The 15265-nt window shown below is 44.7% G+C and overlaps 1 protein-coding gene across 1 annotated transcript; it reads left to right on the top strand.

Annotated features, from left to right (window-relative positions):
• Window positions 1–6938: 6938 nt before the first annotated feature.
• On the top strand, window positions 6939–13529 carry Ptcra (pre T cell antigen receptor alpha). Its single transcript, XM_027950472.2, has 4 exons — window positions 6939–6996; window positions 10867–11187; window positions 12176–12220; window positions 13264–13529. Exons 1-4 carry the CDS (start codon window positions 6939–6941, stop codon window positions 13527–13529), a joined length of 690 nt encoding a protein of 229 aa, XP_027806273.1.
• Window positions 13530–15265: the final 1736 nt, after the last annotated feature.

Genomic DNA, 15265 nt, shown 5'->3' with positions numbered 1-15265 from the left:
CACCACATTAAGTAGATAGTTAGGGCTGGGGATGTGGCTCAAGCGGTATCGTGCTCGCCTGGCATGCGTGCGGCCTGGGTTCGATCCTCAGCACCACATACAAACAAAGATGTTGTGTCTTCCAAAACCTAAAAAATAAATATTAAAATTCTCTCTCTCACTCACTCTCTTTAAAAAAATAAGTAAATAAAGTAGATAGATAGATAAATAAATAAATAAATATGGATATTTAATGGGGCTGGGGTTGTGGCTCGGCAGTAGAGCACTTGCGTAGCACGTGTGAGGCTCTAGGTTCAATTCTCAGCACTCATATAAACAAATAAAATAAAGGTCTACCAATAACTAAAAAAAATTTTTTAAATGGATATTTGACTGCATAATATTTCCTCATGTAGATGCACCATAATTTATTCAGCCATTTTCTTATCTTTGAACATGTAAATGATTTTTTTTAATTGTAAGTAACAGTGTAGGATTTCCTTTTTCCAGTGCTGGGGACTGAACCCAGACCTGGCACAGTGCCACTGAGCTACATCCCCAGCCTTAATTAACACTGTAGGATTTTTACTTGGTAAATGGAATGGCACCCCGTCAGAATTCCTGGAAGAAACTTCTATTTGACATTTCAGTACATACATAGGCTGGTCCCTGTTCGTCCTTTTGGTTATATTCTTCTAATTGGTATATCAGATTCGCAATCCATAATTATTTGGTAAAATTGGCAATCTTCTCTAACACACAGTTACTTTTCCCTGATTTTCCTTTTCACATCCCATGTGTCTCATATCAGCTTAATAAGGGTCTTTGGTTTTCTACCTGTACATATGGAAGAGGGAAAGGAAGGAATGACAGAGTGAGCACCTACCAGGTGCCAAGCGCTTGAATATGTACTCCTGTCCTGTCTTCAACCAGCCATAAACTGGGGAGGAGCCCAGGATCTCCTTGCTAGGCAGGTGCTCTATCCTTGAGCTACAAGTCTAGCCCTTTTATTTATTTTTTTTTTAATATTTATTTTTTTAGTTGTAGTTGGACACAATATATTTATTTTTATGTGGTGCTGAGGATGGAACCCAGAGTCTCGCACGTGCAAGGCAAGCGCTCTACGGCTGAGCCACAGCCACAGCCACAGCCACAGCCCTTTTATTTTGAGACAAGGTCTTACTAAATTGCCGAAACTGCTCTTGAATTTGAGATCGTCTTGCCTTAGTCTCCTGAGTAGCTGAGATAATAGGCCTGTGCCACCACAGCTTGGCTGGTGTACTTAAAACTCTCCCAACAACCTTTGGGAGCTTTGGGGAGAGCGACCTGCAAACACATCGCCCTAGTGCATCCAGGGTTCATCATTGACTGCTGGAATATCTTCAGGGATGTAACTTGGTGTTTCTACAAGTAGGAGGCTCCAGGGGTGGAGCGCAAAGGTCGCTGTGCGTGTGCATCCCTATCCATCCGGGAAAGCCCTTCAGAATCCGCAAGACTGTGGGGGCAGAGGAAAATTCCCGGGGTCCTAGAAGGCGGGAACCTATGTGGGCAGCAGACAGAAAGCTTCCAGACTGACCCTTGGCCAGGGTCGCCCGAGCTGCCTTGGCAACTGGGAGTGTGTAAAAGGAAGGGTAGCTTTGGCACAGGGAGGCAACCGAAGCGGGCAGCTGGGAGGGAGGCGAGGCGCCCTGGGGAGGTCCTGAAACCTAGGAGTCCAGGGGGCTTTTCCCCCATCTGTAATGTGGTGACGGAGCTGGGAGGCACCTCCCCCGGCTGGAGGACTGGAGAGTCGTTAGGGACACCTGCCTCCTCTCTTCCCCCTCCCGGCGGGAACCCACCACCACAGCGCACCTGGGCACAGCGGGGCCTGGGAACACGTGGAACCCGCGGCCTCCAGGCAGCAGTGGGAGGCAGGGTGGAGAGCAGCGGGCAGCCCAGGTTCCCTGGGGACGGTCAGGAGCGCGCGGCCAACGTGGTCATTAAAATAACCATCCCCGAGAGCTGGGGTTGTGGTCCAGCGGTAGAGCGCTCGATCCTCAGCACCACATAAAAATAAATAAACAAACAAACAAACAAATAAATAAAGGTATTGTGTCCAACTACAACTGAAAAATAAATATTAAAAAAAAATAAAAATAAGGGATGGAGATGTGGCTCAAGCGGTAGCGCGCTCACCTGGCATGCGCGGGGCTCGGTTGGATCCTCAGCACCACATACAAATAAAATAAAGATGCTGTGTCCACCGGAAACCAAAAAATAAAATAATAATAATAACAACCATCTCAGCGCAAATGGATGAGGATGGCACCAGAATAAAGAAGTCAAAGATTCAAGAAGAAATAAACCTGTCTATATAAAAGACATTAACATGTAAAAAGGAACATTTCAGAAATATTGGGATCAGGAAGGATTAATCAATAAATAATCATCCCGGGATAATGACTAGCTCTTTGGAATAAATGTGTGCTTTAGATGCACAGCTTCTACCGTACACACACCTGGTAGAGTTAAAGTGGGGGTGGGTAAGGTTAAGCCAAACACGCACAAAAATACAATAGAAATGAGAGTGTGTTAATTCTCTAGAGGAATTGATTTCTAGGCTTAAAGGGGATGAGTAAATCCTACAGTGGATTGTTGGTTCATACAAAATAAAAAATTATAGGTTTGAAAAAAGTGGAAGTAGTTAATGAATTGGGAAACAGCTCCAGCAAGTGCAATAATACAAAGATAAATATGTAAAGTTGTGCTGTATGTGAAAATTTTATTCTGTATGTAAAAATTTTAACAAAACTAAGACAATGCAGTGCAGGAAATAACAAAATGGGAAAATGTTGTAATCAGGGAAATGAAATACTATTTTTATTTTCAACTGATTAAACTAGTTTGGGTGGGGTGGGAAAAGGTACTGGGGTAATCTAGGACTTTCTGCATGCTAGGCAAAGGCTCTACTTCTGAGCAACAAGATTTATTGATTTATTTTTTTTCCTTTTAAGGAATGAGAAATCCCTATAGGATTGAATCATTCATTGCTGCGGAACATAATATAACAGATGTATAACGGAGAGCCTTAAAATACCTTACTGAAGCTTTAGATGCTCTGCATCACTAATCATTTAAGGAAGTACATATCAAAACCACAATTAGATACCACTTCATTCTATGAAGATAGCCAGTATCAAAAGGACCAGAAAATCAGATAGGCTTGGTAACCCAAGACTGTAATCTTAACTACTTGGGAGGCTGAGGCAGGAGGATTGCAAATTTGAGGCCAGTCTTAGCAATGCAGTGAGACCCTGTCTCAAAATAAAAAAGGCTGGGGATGTAGCTCAGTGGTAGAGCACTCCTGAGTTCCATCAGAAAAACCCAAAGCAAAACAAAATCACAAATGTGGGTGAGAAAGTAGAGAAATTGGAATCTCTGTGCACAGACGGTAAGAATGGTAAAATGATGCAGCTGCTATAGCAAATGGTCTAGCTGTTCCTCAAACAATTAAAAATAAAATTGCTATTGAAGGGAAAGCGAGGAACGGGAGACGGGTAAGAGAGAAATGAAAAACAGACGGAGACCAGGCAGAGCTGACAAATAAAGGCCATCTCTATATAGGAGGGAGAGGCCTGGAGATGTTTGGGTGTTGAGCTTTTGTAGGGTGGGGGCTTGGAGTTGTAGCTGGGGCGCTATGGGATAGGATCTGGGGTGCTTGCCAGAGGTAGGCAGGTGGGAATAGCATGGTATTGGCTTAGGTTGATGGCACCATGGGGCTTTCCAGAATCAAGGGTCGTGTCCTGGGATTGGCTTACGGTTATGGTACCATGGGGTAGGTCACTAATTGGGGTGGGGAGAGTTTGGGTAAGAGGAAGTACAGGAAAGCAAAACTTATCTCATAAGGTGGTGGTTAACATTGGTTAACATTTAAGATGGCTGCTCAGATGTTAAATCAAGACCCTTAGAGCCATATGATCCAGCAGTTAATTCTGCTTTGGGGTTTATGCCCAGAATTAAATGCAAGATTTCAAAGAGATATACAACACTCATGTTCATTTTTTTTTTTTTTTTTTTGTACCAGGGATTGAACTCAGGGGTCCTTTACCACAGAGCTACATCCCCATTGCTTTCTATCTTTGTTTTTTTCCTAGCAAACAAGAAGTAGATTTATTGAAAAAAGAGATATGGAGAGAGACTTCTCCAAAGAGAAGAAGTCCAGAGCTGGAAATTCCTTTCTATTTTTCATTTTGAGACAGAATCTTGCTAAGTTGCTGAGGTCCTCATTAAATTGCTGAGGCTGGCCTCAAACTTGTGATCCTACTGCCTCAACTTCTGGAGTCATTGGGATTACAGGTGTAAGGTACTGTGCATCTAGCTTCAAACCTTCATTCATCCAACCTTTTTTTTTTTTGGTGGTACTGAGTATCAAACCCAGGGCCTTGTACATATAAAACATACTCTGAGCTATATCTCTAATTATTATAGATATATAACAATTTTTAGATATAAAAGAACATCTTTGTGTATCAATCTTTGTTCTACACTGGTTGAATATCTTACTTTCTCATTACAGTATATGCCTAGATGGGGAATTTTAGGATCAAAATGACAGCTTTAGATAAAATTTAATGGAGTCGATTAAAATGACATTATAAAGAGTTTATTTTTAAAAAGGGCGTTTGAGCTGGGCATTGTGAAACATGCCTGTAATCCCAGTGACTTGGGAGGCTGTGGCAGGAGAATCTCAAGTTCAAGGCCAGCAGCAACAATTTGGTGAGGCTCTATCTCCAAATTAAAAACATAAAAAGAGCTGAGAATGTAGCTCAGTGGTAAAGCACCCCCCCTAGGTTCAATCCCCAGTACCTAAATAAATTAATTAAAAGGAAGTTTGAAGTTGAGCATGGTGGTGTCCCAGCTACCCAAGAGGCTAACTAGAAAGATCACTTGAGCCTAAGAGTTCAAGCCAACCTATACAACATATCAAGAACTTGTCTTAAAAATAAATAAATACGGGGTGGGGCTGTAGCTCAGTGGTAGAACGCTTATCCTAGTGCATGTGAGACCCTGAGTTCAATCCTCATCATCACATAAAAATAAATAAATAGAATAAAGATGTTGTGAAAAAATACAATGTAAATAAAAAGTTTTTATTTATAAAAGGATTTGGAGGCTGAGACAGGAGGATGGCAAATTCTAGGCTAGCCTCAATATTTTATCAAGGCCTTAAGCAATTTAGCAAGACTCTGTCTCAGAAATAAAGAATAAACTGGGCATGGTGGCACACACCTGTAATCCCAGCAACTGGGGAGGCTGAGGCAGGAGGATCGTGAATTCAAAGTTAGCCTTAGCAATTTAGTGAGGCCCTAAGCAATTTAGGGAGACCCTGTCTCTAAATAAAATATAAAAATGGGCTGGGGATGTAGCTTGGTGGTAATGTACCCCTGGATTCAATCCACAGTACCTAAAAAATAATTTTTTAAAAAATAGGGTTAATTGGTAAAGCTCTTGCCTAGTATGTGTGAGGCACTGGGTTTGATTCTCAGCAGCACATAAAAATAAACAAATAAAATAAAGGCATTCTGTCCATCTACAACTATAAAAAATAAATAAATTGGGACTGGGCTTGTGGCTCAGCGGTAGAGAGCTCGACTAGCACGGGCGAGGCCCTGGGTTCGATCCTCAGCACCATTTATAAATAAAATAAAGGCATTATGTCCATCTACAACTAAAAAAATAAATCAAAAATAAATAAATAAATAAATAAATAAATAAAATCTTTTAAAAAAAATAGGGCTGAATGGGCTGAGGCTGTAGCTCAGTGGTAAATTGCTTGCCTCAAATGTGTGAGGCACTGGGTTTGATCCTCAGCACCACACAAAAATAAGTAAAGATACTGTGTGTTTATCTACAACTAAAAAAGAATATATTTTTTTTTTTTTAAAAAGGGCTGAAGATGTGGCTCAGTGGTAAAGAGTCTGCCTGGCATGCATGAGACTCTGGGTTTGAACTCAGCACTATAACTAACTAACTAACTAACTGAATACATAAATAAATAAAATAAATAATGAGCCAGGCATCATGGTATATACCTGTAATCCCAGCATCTGGGGAGCCTGAGGCAAGAGGATTACAAATTCAAGATCAACCTCAAGAATTTAGTGAGATACAAAGGAACTTATTGAGTCTTTATCCCAAAATAAAAAATAGAAGGAAATGGAGATGTAGTTCAGTGGTAAAGCACCCCTGGCTTCAATCCCCACTACCAAAAAAAAGAAAAAAAAAAAAAAAAAAGTGAGGGCTGTGGATATAGCCTAGTGGTAGAATGTTTGTCTAGCATGTACGAAGTCCAGGCTTTAATTCTCAGAACCATTAAAAAAAAGAAGATAAATAAATAAACAAAGGCTTTTTTTTTTCCTTTTTCACCATATAGCAAGAAGTCTCTTGGGTTTTTATTTTTATTTTTTATTCTTTGCCTATAAGGCCAGCCATCTGGAAACAGTTCAAGTCCTGGCTCTGCCACCTGCCAGCTGTGTGACCTGGGGCAGGTCACTCAATCTTTCAGAAACTCAGTTGCCTCACCCTCCAAATGGAACTCCTATTACAAATTCAAGATCAACCTCAAGAATTGATCCAGTGAAGGGCCAGGATGAGTCCCTGACATCCCTCCTGGTGTGTGTGACCTGTGGATGATAGTTGTCCTCTAGTGAGTCAGTGACTGGGAAAGGGCTTTGCAGACTGTGAAGTGCTCTTCAAACAGGAGAGAGCATGGAAGATGATGGGTGAGCAAGAGCTTTCTGTGGGAGTGGCCCCTGAGTTCCCTGGCCCCCAGAGAGGACTGGGATTGGGGGTGGGGAAACGGCTTAGCTCGTGGTGGAGCAGCTGACATGCAGCTGGGCCTGTGGCCTGGGAGGCAACCTCAAGGGTTGTTCCCCCCAGGCCTCAGGTCTGCAGCTGGCTTCTGCCTCCTCCAGTGGGCCATGGCTGGGCCATGGCTGCTGCTTCTCCTGGCCTTTGAGTGTCCAGCGCTGCCCACAGGTAAGCACCCCCTTCCACTGTGCATCCTCTCTGCCGCCACCCCCCCACAGGGTATGGATGGAATGCAAGGAGACAGGACAACAGCTAGTTAGCAGCCCGCACCCAGGGTCACACCAGAAGGCATCATCCCTTTCCCACTGGACTCCATCTCCCAGCCACCTGGCTCAGGGGCCCCCAAGTCCTGCCCTGGAGGAGTTGATAGGGAAGGCAGTCCCTCTTGGAGGGATGGAGAAATAAGAGCAAACTGGATGGTGTCCATGGACGTCGGGGGTTAGTGGAGCCAGGACCGTGTTCCTTGGTAGGAAGTGATGGTAATGGGACAGGGGCAACACTGTGAGGCTCTGTGCTGTCCTTTCTGCCCTCACAGTGCTCCATTCCTATAGGGCTCAGGGTGTCTCAGGTTCCCTTCCAGCTCTCCCCTTGCCAGTGGTCTCAGGAGTGGTTCCAAGGTTTCAGTGACTTGCCAGGGTGTTTATCCTCAGCCCTCCAAAGATCAAGGCTGGAGCAAAGGGCTCTGGTTTAGGGGAGAATTCTAGCTTCATCTGGAATCCTGGGCATATTTACATAAGGGAAAAGTCCTTGACCTTTGAGTGGGAGAGTCTACTTGATCTAAAGCTAGATCCCGCCCGGGGTTTTACAGGTATTCCCTCCCATAGGGAAAAAACAACACCATGTGGAACAGAGAGCACCCATGGCAGGAGGCCTGAGCTGTGGGAAGGAAGCAGCTAGGGTGAGGAGGAACAACCCTGGGAGGCTTCACAGAGGAGGTGGAAGCTGCACTCAATTTAAGAAAGTCTTTATTTGTGCAGCTGAGAAGGTTCAGAAAGTTGAGGGTCCTGGGGCTTACTCTCAGCCTTCTCTATTCCCTTTGTTTGCAATGCCCTAGTAATATTAATATAAATAATAATAAAACCAAAATGTAATTTGGTAAAATAATAATACCAAAATGTATAAATAATAATAATAATTCCTAGGATCTTTGGTCTTCACAATATTTTGCTGGGGTGGTATTATTAACCCTGTCTTACCACTGAGCTACATCTCCAGCACCCCCACCTTTTTAAATATTTTTTAGTTGTAGATGGATACAATATCTTTATTTATTTATTTTTATATGGTGCTGAGGATCAAACCCATTGCCTCCCACACGCGAGGCAAGCGCTCTACCACTGAGCTACAGCCCCAGCCCTCCCCAGCCCTTTTTATTTTTGTTTTTATTTTGAGACAAGTTCTCACTAAATTGCTGAGGGACTCTCAAAAGTTATTGAGGCTGGCTGGGAACAGGAGTATATGCCTGTAATCCCAGAGGCTAGGGAGGCTGAGGCAGGAGGAGCACGAGTTCAAAGCCAGCCTCAGAAAAAGCAAGACACTAAGCGATTCAGTGAGACTTTGTCTGTAAACAAAGCCAAAAAAAAAAAAAAAAAGGCTGGGGATGTGGCTCAATGGTCCAGTGCCCCTGAGTTCAATCCCTGCCCCCCCCCCAACAACAACAACAACAAAACTTGCTGAGGCTGGCCTCAAACTTGCAATCCTCCTACCTTGGCCTCCAAAATCACTGGGATTACAGGCGTACACCACTACACCAGGCTATCATCTGAAGCATTTCTTTTCTTTTCTTTTTCTTTAAGCACTAGGGGTTGAACTCAGAGGGACTTTGCCACTGAACCATATTCCTGGCCTCCTTGCCCCCCACCCCTTTTGTTTTGTTTTGTTTTGGTACTAGGGAATGAACCCAGGGGCATTTAACCACTGAGCCACATCCCCAGCCCTTTTTTGTATTTTATTTTGAGACAGACTCTCAGTGACTTTGAACTCACAATCCTCTTACCTCAGCTTCTCAAGCCACTGGGATTACTGGCATGGCTCCTTTTAACTTTTATTTGAAACTTGTTGTGTAGAACCTCACTAAATTGATGAGTCTTCCCTTGAATTTTTGATCCTCCTGCCTCAGAGTATCAGGTCCTTGGGATTATAGAGACATGGGCAATCATGCCCGTCTCTGAGGCATTTCTTTAATCTGGATACACTTAACTCAGGTGTAAATTTGTTTATAGATGTTACATTTGAGCTTTTATTTATATGAACGAATTTCTACTAAAAAATAACATTTTGTTATATCTTAAGTGATTCATCTTTACTGAAAATAATAAGATTGTGGAAAATCAGGACTATTTTGGAAAATATAGGATAGATGTTTGCAGTACCCACATGACTCATTTTTTAAAATTTGAAACAACAGACCTAGGACTGGGATTGTGGCTCAGTGGTAGAGCGCTTGCCTAGCATGTGTGAGGCACTGGGTTGGATTCCTAGCACCGCATGTAAATAAATGAACAAAATAAAGGTTCATCAACATCTAAAAAAGAAAGAAAGAAAGAAAAAGAAATAACAGACCTAAACTTTAAATGAGTAAATTGTACGATGTGTGGCTTAAATATAGATAAAGCTGTTTAAAAATGGGGTGGGGAGAGCAAGGTCTGGTGGCGCAGGCCTATAATCCCAACAACTCCAGAGGCTGAGGCAGGAGGTTCACAAATTTAAGACTAGCCTCAGCAACTTAGTGAGACCTTAAGCAATTTACTGAGACCCTGTCTCTAAGTAAGTAAATAAATAAATAAATAAAAATAAAAAGGGCTGCGGATGTGGCCCAGTGGTATAGTGTCTCTGGATTCACTACCTATTACTGCTTCCCCCCCTCAAAAAAAAAAAAAAATGTTAGCCAGGAGTGGTGGCTCAGGCCTGTAATCCCAGCGACTCTGGAGAAATAGGAGGATCAGCCTCAGCAATTTAGCTGGGCCCTAAGCAACTTAGTGAGACCCTGTCTCTATATTAAAAATAAAAAGATCTGGGGAAGTAGCTCAGTGGTAGAATGCTTCTCTAGCATGCACAAAGCCTTGGGTTTGATCCCTAGCATTACAAAAACAGGGCTGAGTATGTGACTCCATGGCAGAACACTTGCCCAGTGTGCACGAGGCTCTGGATTTAATTCCCAGCAATGAAAAATAAATAAACAAAACAAGAGGCTGACAGGAGGATCGCGAATTCATGGCCAGTGTCAGCCACTTAGTGGCTGTCTCTAAATTAAAAAACAAAACAAAACAAAACAAAAAAACCTGTCTCTAAATTAAAAAAAAAAAAGAGTTGGGGTTGTAACTGAGAGATAGAACATCCCTGGGTTCAATCTCCAGTACCTCCCCCACAAGACAAAAGGAAAGAAAAGAAAAAAAGATGGAGATTTCAGATGTTCAGGAAATAACTGGGAATAATACAAATAACAAACAAACAAATAAAAACAAACCACCCATGCACATTCCACCCAGATTAGCAAATTGTTAACATTTTGCCTATTTGAATCAGATCTTTGATCTTATTCCAGGGCCTGTTTCCTTCCCTTCCTTCCCGGAGGTAACCACTCTCCCAAGGCTGGCACAACATGGTATTATGATAAGTGTTTGTTTATGTATCTGCTGTCTTTCCCATGGGACTGAGTTCCTTAAGCCAGGGACAATCTCTTACGCAAAATTATATCCTCAGTACTGGGAATAGAAAAGAGATCAGATATGATATATGGGTAGGCAGAAAGGTAAATTGATGGGCAGCCATAGAGATGGAAGATAGAATAGATGAAGGAGGGATGAATGGTGGAATAAAGGAGGGATAAATAGTTGGGTGGATGAAAGACTGTATTGATGGGGGGAAGGAAGGTTAGATAGGCAAATGCAAACAGGGAGGGATGCATGCAAAGAGGGTGGCTAAGTAGAAGGATAGGTGGGTGGATGGTGATGGTGGGAGAATAAATGGAAAGATAGAAACCTAGAGCCCTACCCTACAATGAGATGTGCCTCCATTAGGTGCTGTGCTCTCTTGCAGGTGTGTCTGGCACGCCCTTCCCTTCTCTGGCCCCACCTATCACACTGCTGGTGGATGGAAAGCAGCAGACACTGGTCATCTGCCTGGTCCTTGATGTCACACCCCCTGGCCTTGACAGCCCTATATGGTTCTCAGGCAGTAATGGCAGCGCACTGGATGCCTTCACCTACGGTCCTTCCCCAGCAGCAGATGGCACCTGGACTAGTTTGGCCCAGCTGTCCCTGCCCTCTGAGGAGTTGGCAGCCTGGGAACCTTTGGTCTGCCACACTGGGCCTGGACCTGGGGGCCAGAGCCAGAGCACACAGCCCCTACAGCTGTCAGGTGGGGATGGAGTCTGGGTTCCTCTGGATGCTCCTTGTCCCCTTCCACACATCCTGGAGCTGGGTGGGAGGGAAGACCGACTCTAAGACATGGAGGCATAAAGGGTTTTCAAGTGGAAACCATCCAGGCCTGGGCTGAGGACAGACTGACCTCAGAGCCGTGAGTCTTGGGGTTTGCAATTGTGATATTTCAAATCCAGACTCTGAGGCATCACTGCCAAGAGATAATAATAGATAATAACTCCTTCTCCCTCCTAGAAAGTTATTTGTGTGTGTGTGTAAGCATACCCTCAAATAATAATTAAATGATAAATCTCTCTCACTTTTTTTTTCAGCAACCCAGGGGTGCTCTACCACTGAGCTACATCCCTAGCCCTTTTTATTTTTTTATTTTGAGACAGGGTCTTGCTATGGTGCCCAGGCTAGCCTGGAACTTGTGACCCTCCTGCCTCAGCCTCCTAAGTCACTGGGATTCTGAGCACGTGCCACCATGCCCTTCTCTGAATTACTTATTATTTACTCTCTGCCAGACACTGTTCTAAACACTTCCCATTTATGAAATAGATAATATTATTGTCCCCATTTATGCACACAGACACAGGGTGGTTAAGTCACATGGCTGTGGTAGGGTCTTATTATTACTGACCAGATAACTGACCCCATCTTTCTGGATGATCTCATTTTGGGCATCTCCTAAATGGGAATGTTGAATAAATGCCCTGCCTTCCAAAGCAAGCGGCTGTGAAGATGCTTAGGCACCTTGGCTCCCCACCCCCCAGAACAGGAATGGTGGGCTGAGGGGATCTGGGACCCTCAGAGGACTTGCAGCAGCTTCTGCTATGGTGCATTTTTTTATGTGCCCTGAAAGCCACCACCTCCATGCCAGGACAGAGGCATAGCACGGGGGCCTGGGTGTGCAGCCCCTGAGCAGTGCTCCAGGGTGCATGGTCCATCCCAGAAGAACTCACTCCCCTCTCCTTGGATGGCAGGAGAGGCTTCCAGAGCCAGGACCTGCTTCCAGGATCCTCTCAGGGGTGAGTACTTGGGCATAGGGTGATATAGACTGGGAATAAATGATGGGGACCAGGACCTTGGCCTGCGTGGAGCACTCCGTTCTGACCTGATATGTTCATGGGTGTATGTGGGGTAGCTAGTGTCTCATAAAGTGGTGGCCTTACTGGGTTGGGGTACTGGCTAGCCTGGACCTCAGTCTACCCTATCTGACCAGATAACTGATGTTAAGGGTGAATCCTCTGGCCCCAGCCTAATTTCTGGACATCGGTTGAGAAGCACAGGTGAGTGCCAATAGAAGGGTCCTTCATGGCTCCTTGGGCAGCCTGAGAGTGGACTCAGCAGCCCGGAGAGTGGACTCAGGGAGAGCCTGTGTAAATGGGAAACTAGCTGGAGTAGTTGACTGAGAGTCTTAAAGTCTATTTCTTGACCAAATTAAAAAATTTGGTGGGATGTGGGGGTGGTAGTACGGGGGATTGAACTGAGGGGCACTAGACCATTGAACCATCTCCCCAGCCCTATTTTGTATTTTATGTAGAGTCAAGGTCTCACTAAGTTGCCTAGCGCCTTGATTTTGCTAAAGCTGGCTTTGAACTCGAGATCCTACTGCCTCAGCCTCCTTAGCTGCTGGGATTATAGGCGTGGGCCACTGTGCCTGGTCAAATAAAAAACTTTGAACTAGTTTAGTCTGTACACCAAATTGTTAATTCCTGCCAGCTCACCCCCAACTTTGGGGGAAGAAAATAAAATGAGGGACAGGAAGGTATTTATTATTACCAATAAGAAATGAGGACTTTCCCTTGAGGAGGGGGCAAAGCAGAACGCAGAGCTGGCCTGGTGGCATATGCCTGTAATCCCAGCAGCTCAGGAGGCTGAGGCTGGAGGAGCATAAGTTCAAAGCCAACCTCAGCAAAAGCAGGGTGCTAAGCAGCTCAGCAAGACCTTGTCTCTAAATAAAATACAAAATAGGGCTGGGGATGTGTCTCGATGGTCAAATGCCCCTGAGTTCTACCCCACATACACCAGGGGACTTCTCCAGGTTCCTCACCCCCTCCTCTCCGCGCAGGGGCTGGGACACTTGGCCAGGCCCTCTGGCTGGAGGCTCTTCGGCTGCTGCTGTTCAAGCTGCTGCTGTTTGATGTGCTCCTGACCTGCAGCTGCCTCTTAATGCAACCCCCAGCTGCCACCACCTGCACTTGCGGAGGGACTTCAGATTGTAAGCACACCCAGCCTGCCCAGCCCATGCTGAACTGCCATATGGGTCGGGAGCACAGGAACTCTGGCCTCCAGGAGGGGACTTTCTCACGGAGCTGGACCTGGCACTCACCCTGAGCCCTCAGTGTTCCTTCCTCAAGTCTTGGAGTTTATTTTTTGTTTTGTTTTTTCTTTTTTATGTGACCCGCCTTCTCCTGTAGACTGGAGCTTTTCTCTTCCCCCTCGGACAGAGGGCTTTCCCAGGATAAAGGCTGTGACTCTCATCAGACAGAGCCCCTGAGGGTGGGGATCTGCCCAGTCTCTGGAGCATTTTGGGTTCAGATAACTAAGCACAATTAAAGAATTTAAATGATACAGCAGATGAAAAATATTTTAATTCATGTGGGTGGGGGCGGCAGATTAGAGGAAGAAGAAATCTGAAAGGCTCTCTTGAGGAAGAGGGCTTCCTGAGAGTGAGAGCCTGGGAATTGGGGGGGGGGTTGGGGGATGGGGGAAGCTGTCTCCTCCCCCAGTCAGGTTCTGGGCAAGGTTCCCTCTCTTCTCCTTACCCTGGCCCAGCCTCTGTAAAAGGGTAGGGCAGGGAGCCCAGGAACCCAGGGAAATGAATGCTGGTCTTAAAAGTCTTGTACAGACTCGACAAATGTGAACTGGGCCAGGATTCCTGGGGAACAGGATCATGTTGATGATAGGAGTATCAGATGGTAACTCCAAATTTACACATTATCAATTAGTTAAGGGGCATTCATTATTCATTTGACAAATATTCATTGTGCATCAACTATAACCAGGTGTTAAATAGATTTAGCATTTTTTTATTGTTGTTGTTTTGTTTTGCTTTGTTTCCTAAAGAGGAATTCTTATAGAACATGAAGTTTCTACAGAGGAGTATGACCTGTGTGTCCCTGATTTCTCCAGCGCTGACAAGAAATCAAGCCTTTTCTGAGAGTTCTTCTCCACTAATCACTCCTAAAATCTAAGCACTCTCAAGAGAATCCAGATGTCCCCTGGGCACCACAGGACAGTCTATTGGATCAATGACACTCCTGTAGTCTTCCTTCCCCCAAGTGGGGGATGGGAAACCATGCCTCAATATCTCCTCACAGATGATGTCAGTGATACCCCAATTTCCCAGAGCCTCTGTGCACTCTTAGCTGCTGTGCAATGGAGACCCTCACTGTCTGCTCCACTGCTCATCTTGTTGGAGCAGGGGGAGAGGGGTTCCACAGCTCTGGGGGATAAATGTATCCACCAACCCTACAGGGCCTGCTCCTTCCCTGGCACCCAGATTGAAGGAAGCATGGGCTGTATCCAGGGAAGGGTCTATCTGAAGCCTCAGACTTTTTCTAGCCATTATATCTTCTCAGCTCTCAGCCCAGATGCTGAGCCTAGGCTTTCTTTCAGCCACTCTTATTATTTTTTAATTTATATATGGCAGTGGAATGCATTATTCTCAGCCACTATTTATCGGTTCCAGAAGGAGGGCGTCCCTTAGCTTCAACTCCTCTCTCCATCTTACCCAATTCCCAGTCCTGCCCTACCCAGCTTGTCAATTTCCCACTGTGGCTGGCTTAATATCATCTCCCAAGAGGGCTTCTGGGCCTAGGGAAATCAAAGCCCATGGCTGACCTCTGAACCTCTCCAAGTCTTATCAAGTCTAGAGAGAACCTCAGGAGGATGCCCTGATCCTTGTACTGTGGAATTCCACATGCCACAGCTCAGCCTATTCAAAATGTCTTGTCACATACACATTTTTTTTTTTAGTATTTATTCTTAAGTTTTAGGTGGACACAATATCTTTATTTTACATTTATATGGTGCTGAGGATCGAACCCAGTGCCTCATGCATGCTAGGC

This window comes from Marmota flaviventris, chromosome 6 (assembly GCF_047511675.1).
Source record: "Marmota flaviventris isolate mMarFla1 chromosome 6, mMarFla1.hap1, whole genome shotgun sequence".
NCBI classification, from domain to species: Eukaryota; Metazoa; Chordata; class Mammalia; order Rodentia; family Sciuridae; genus Marmota; species Marmota flaviventris.
This window is presented reverse-complemented; position numbering and strand designations above follow the sequence as displayed.

Excerpts from the sequence above, each read along its gene's own strand:
- Ptcra (XM_027950472.2), top strand. The coding sequence starts at position 6,939 with ATGGCTGGGCCATGGCTGCTGCTTCTCCTGGCCTTTGAGTGTCCAGCG. Across the intron at positions 11,188-12,175 it reads ACAGCCCCTACAGCTGTCAG|GAGAGGCTTCCAGAGCCAGG; the intron begins GTGGGGATGGAG and ends CTTGGATGGCAG. Across the intron at positions 12,221-13,263 it reads CTTCCAGGATCCTCTCAGGG|GGGCTGGGACACTTGGCCAG; the intron begins GTGAGTACTTGG and ends CTCTCCGCGCAG.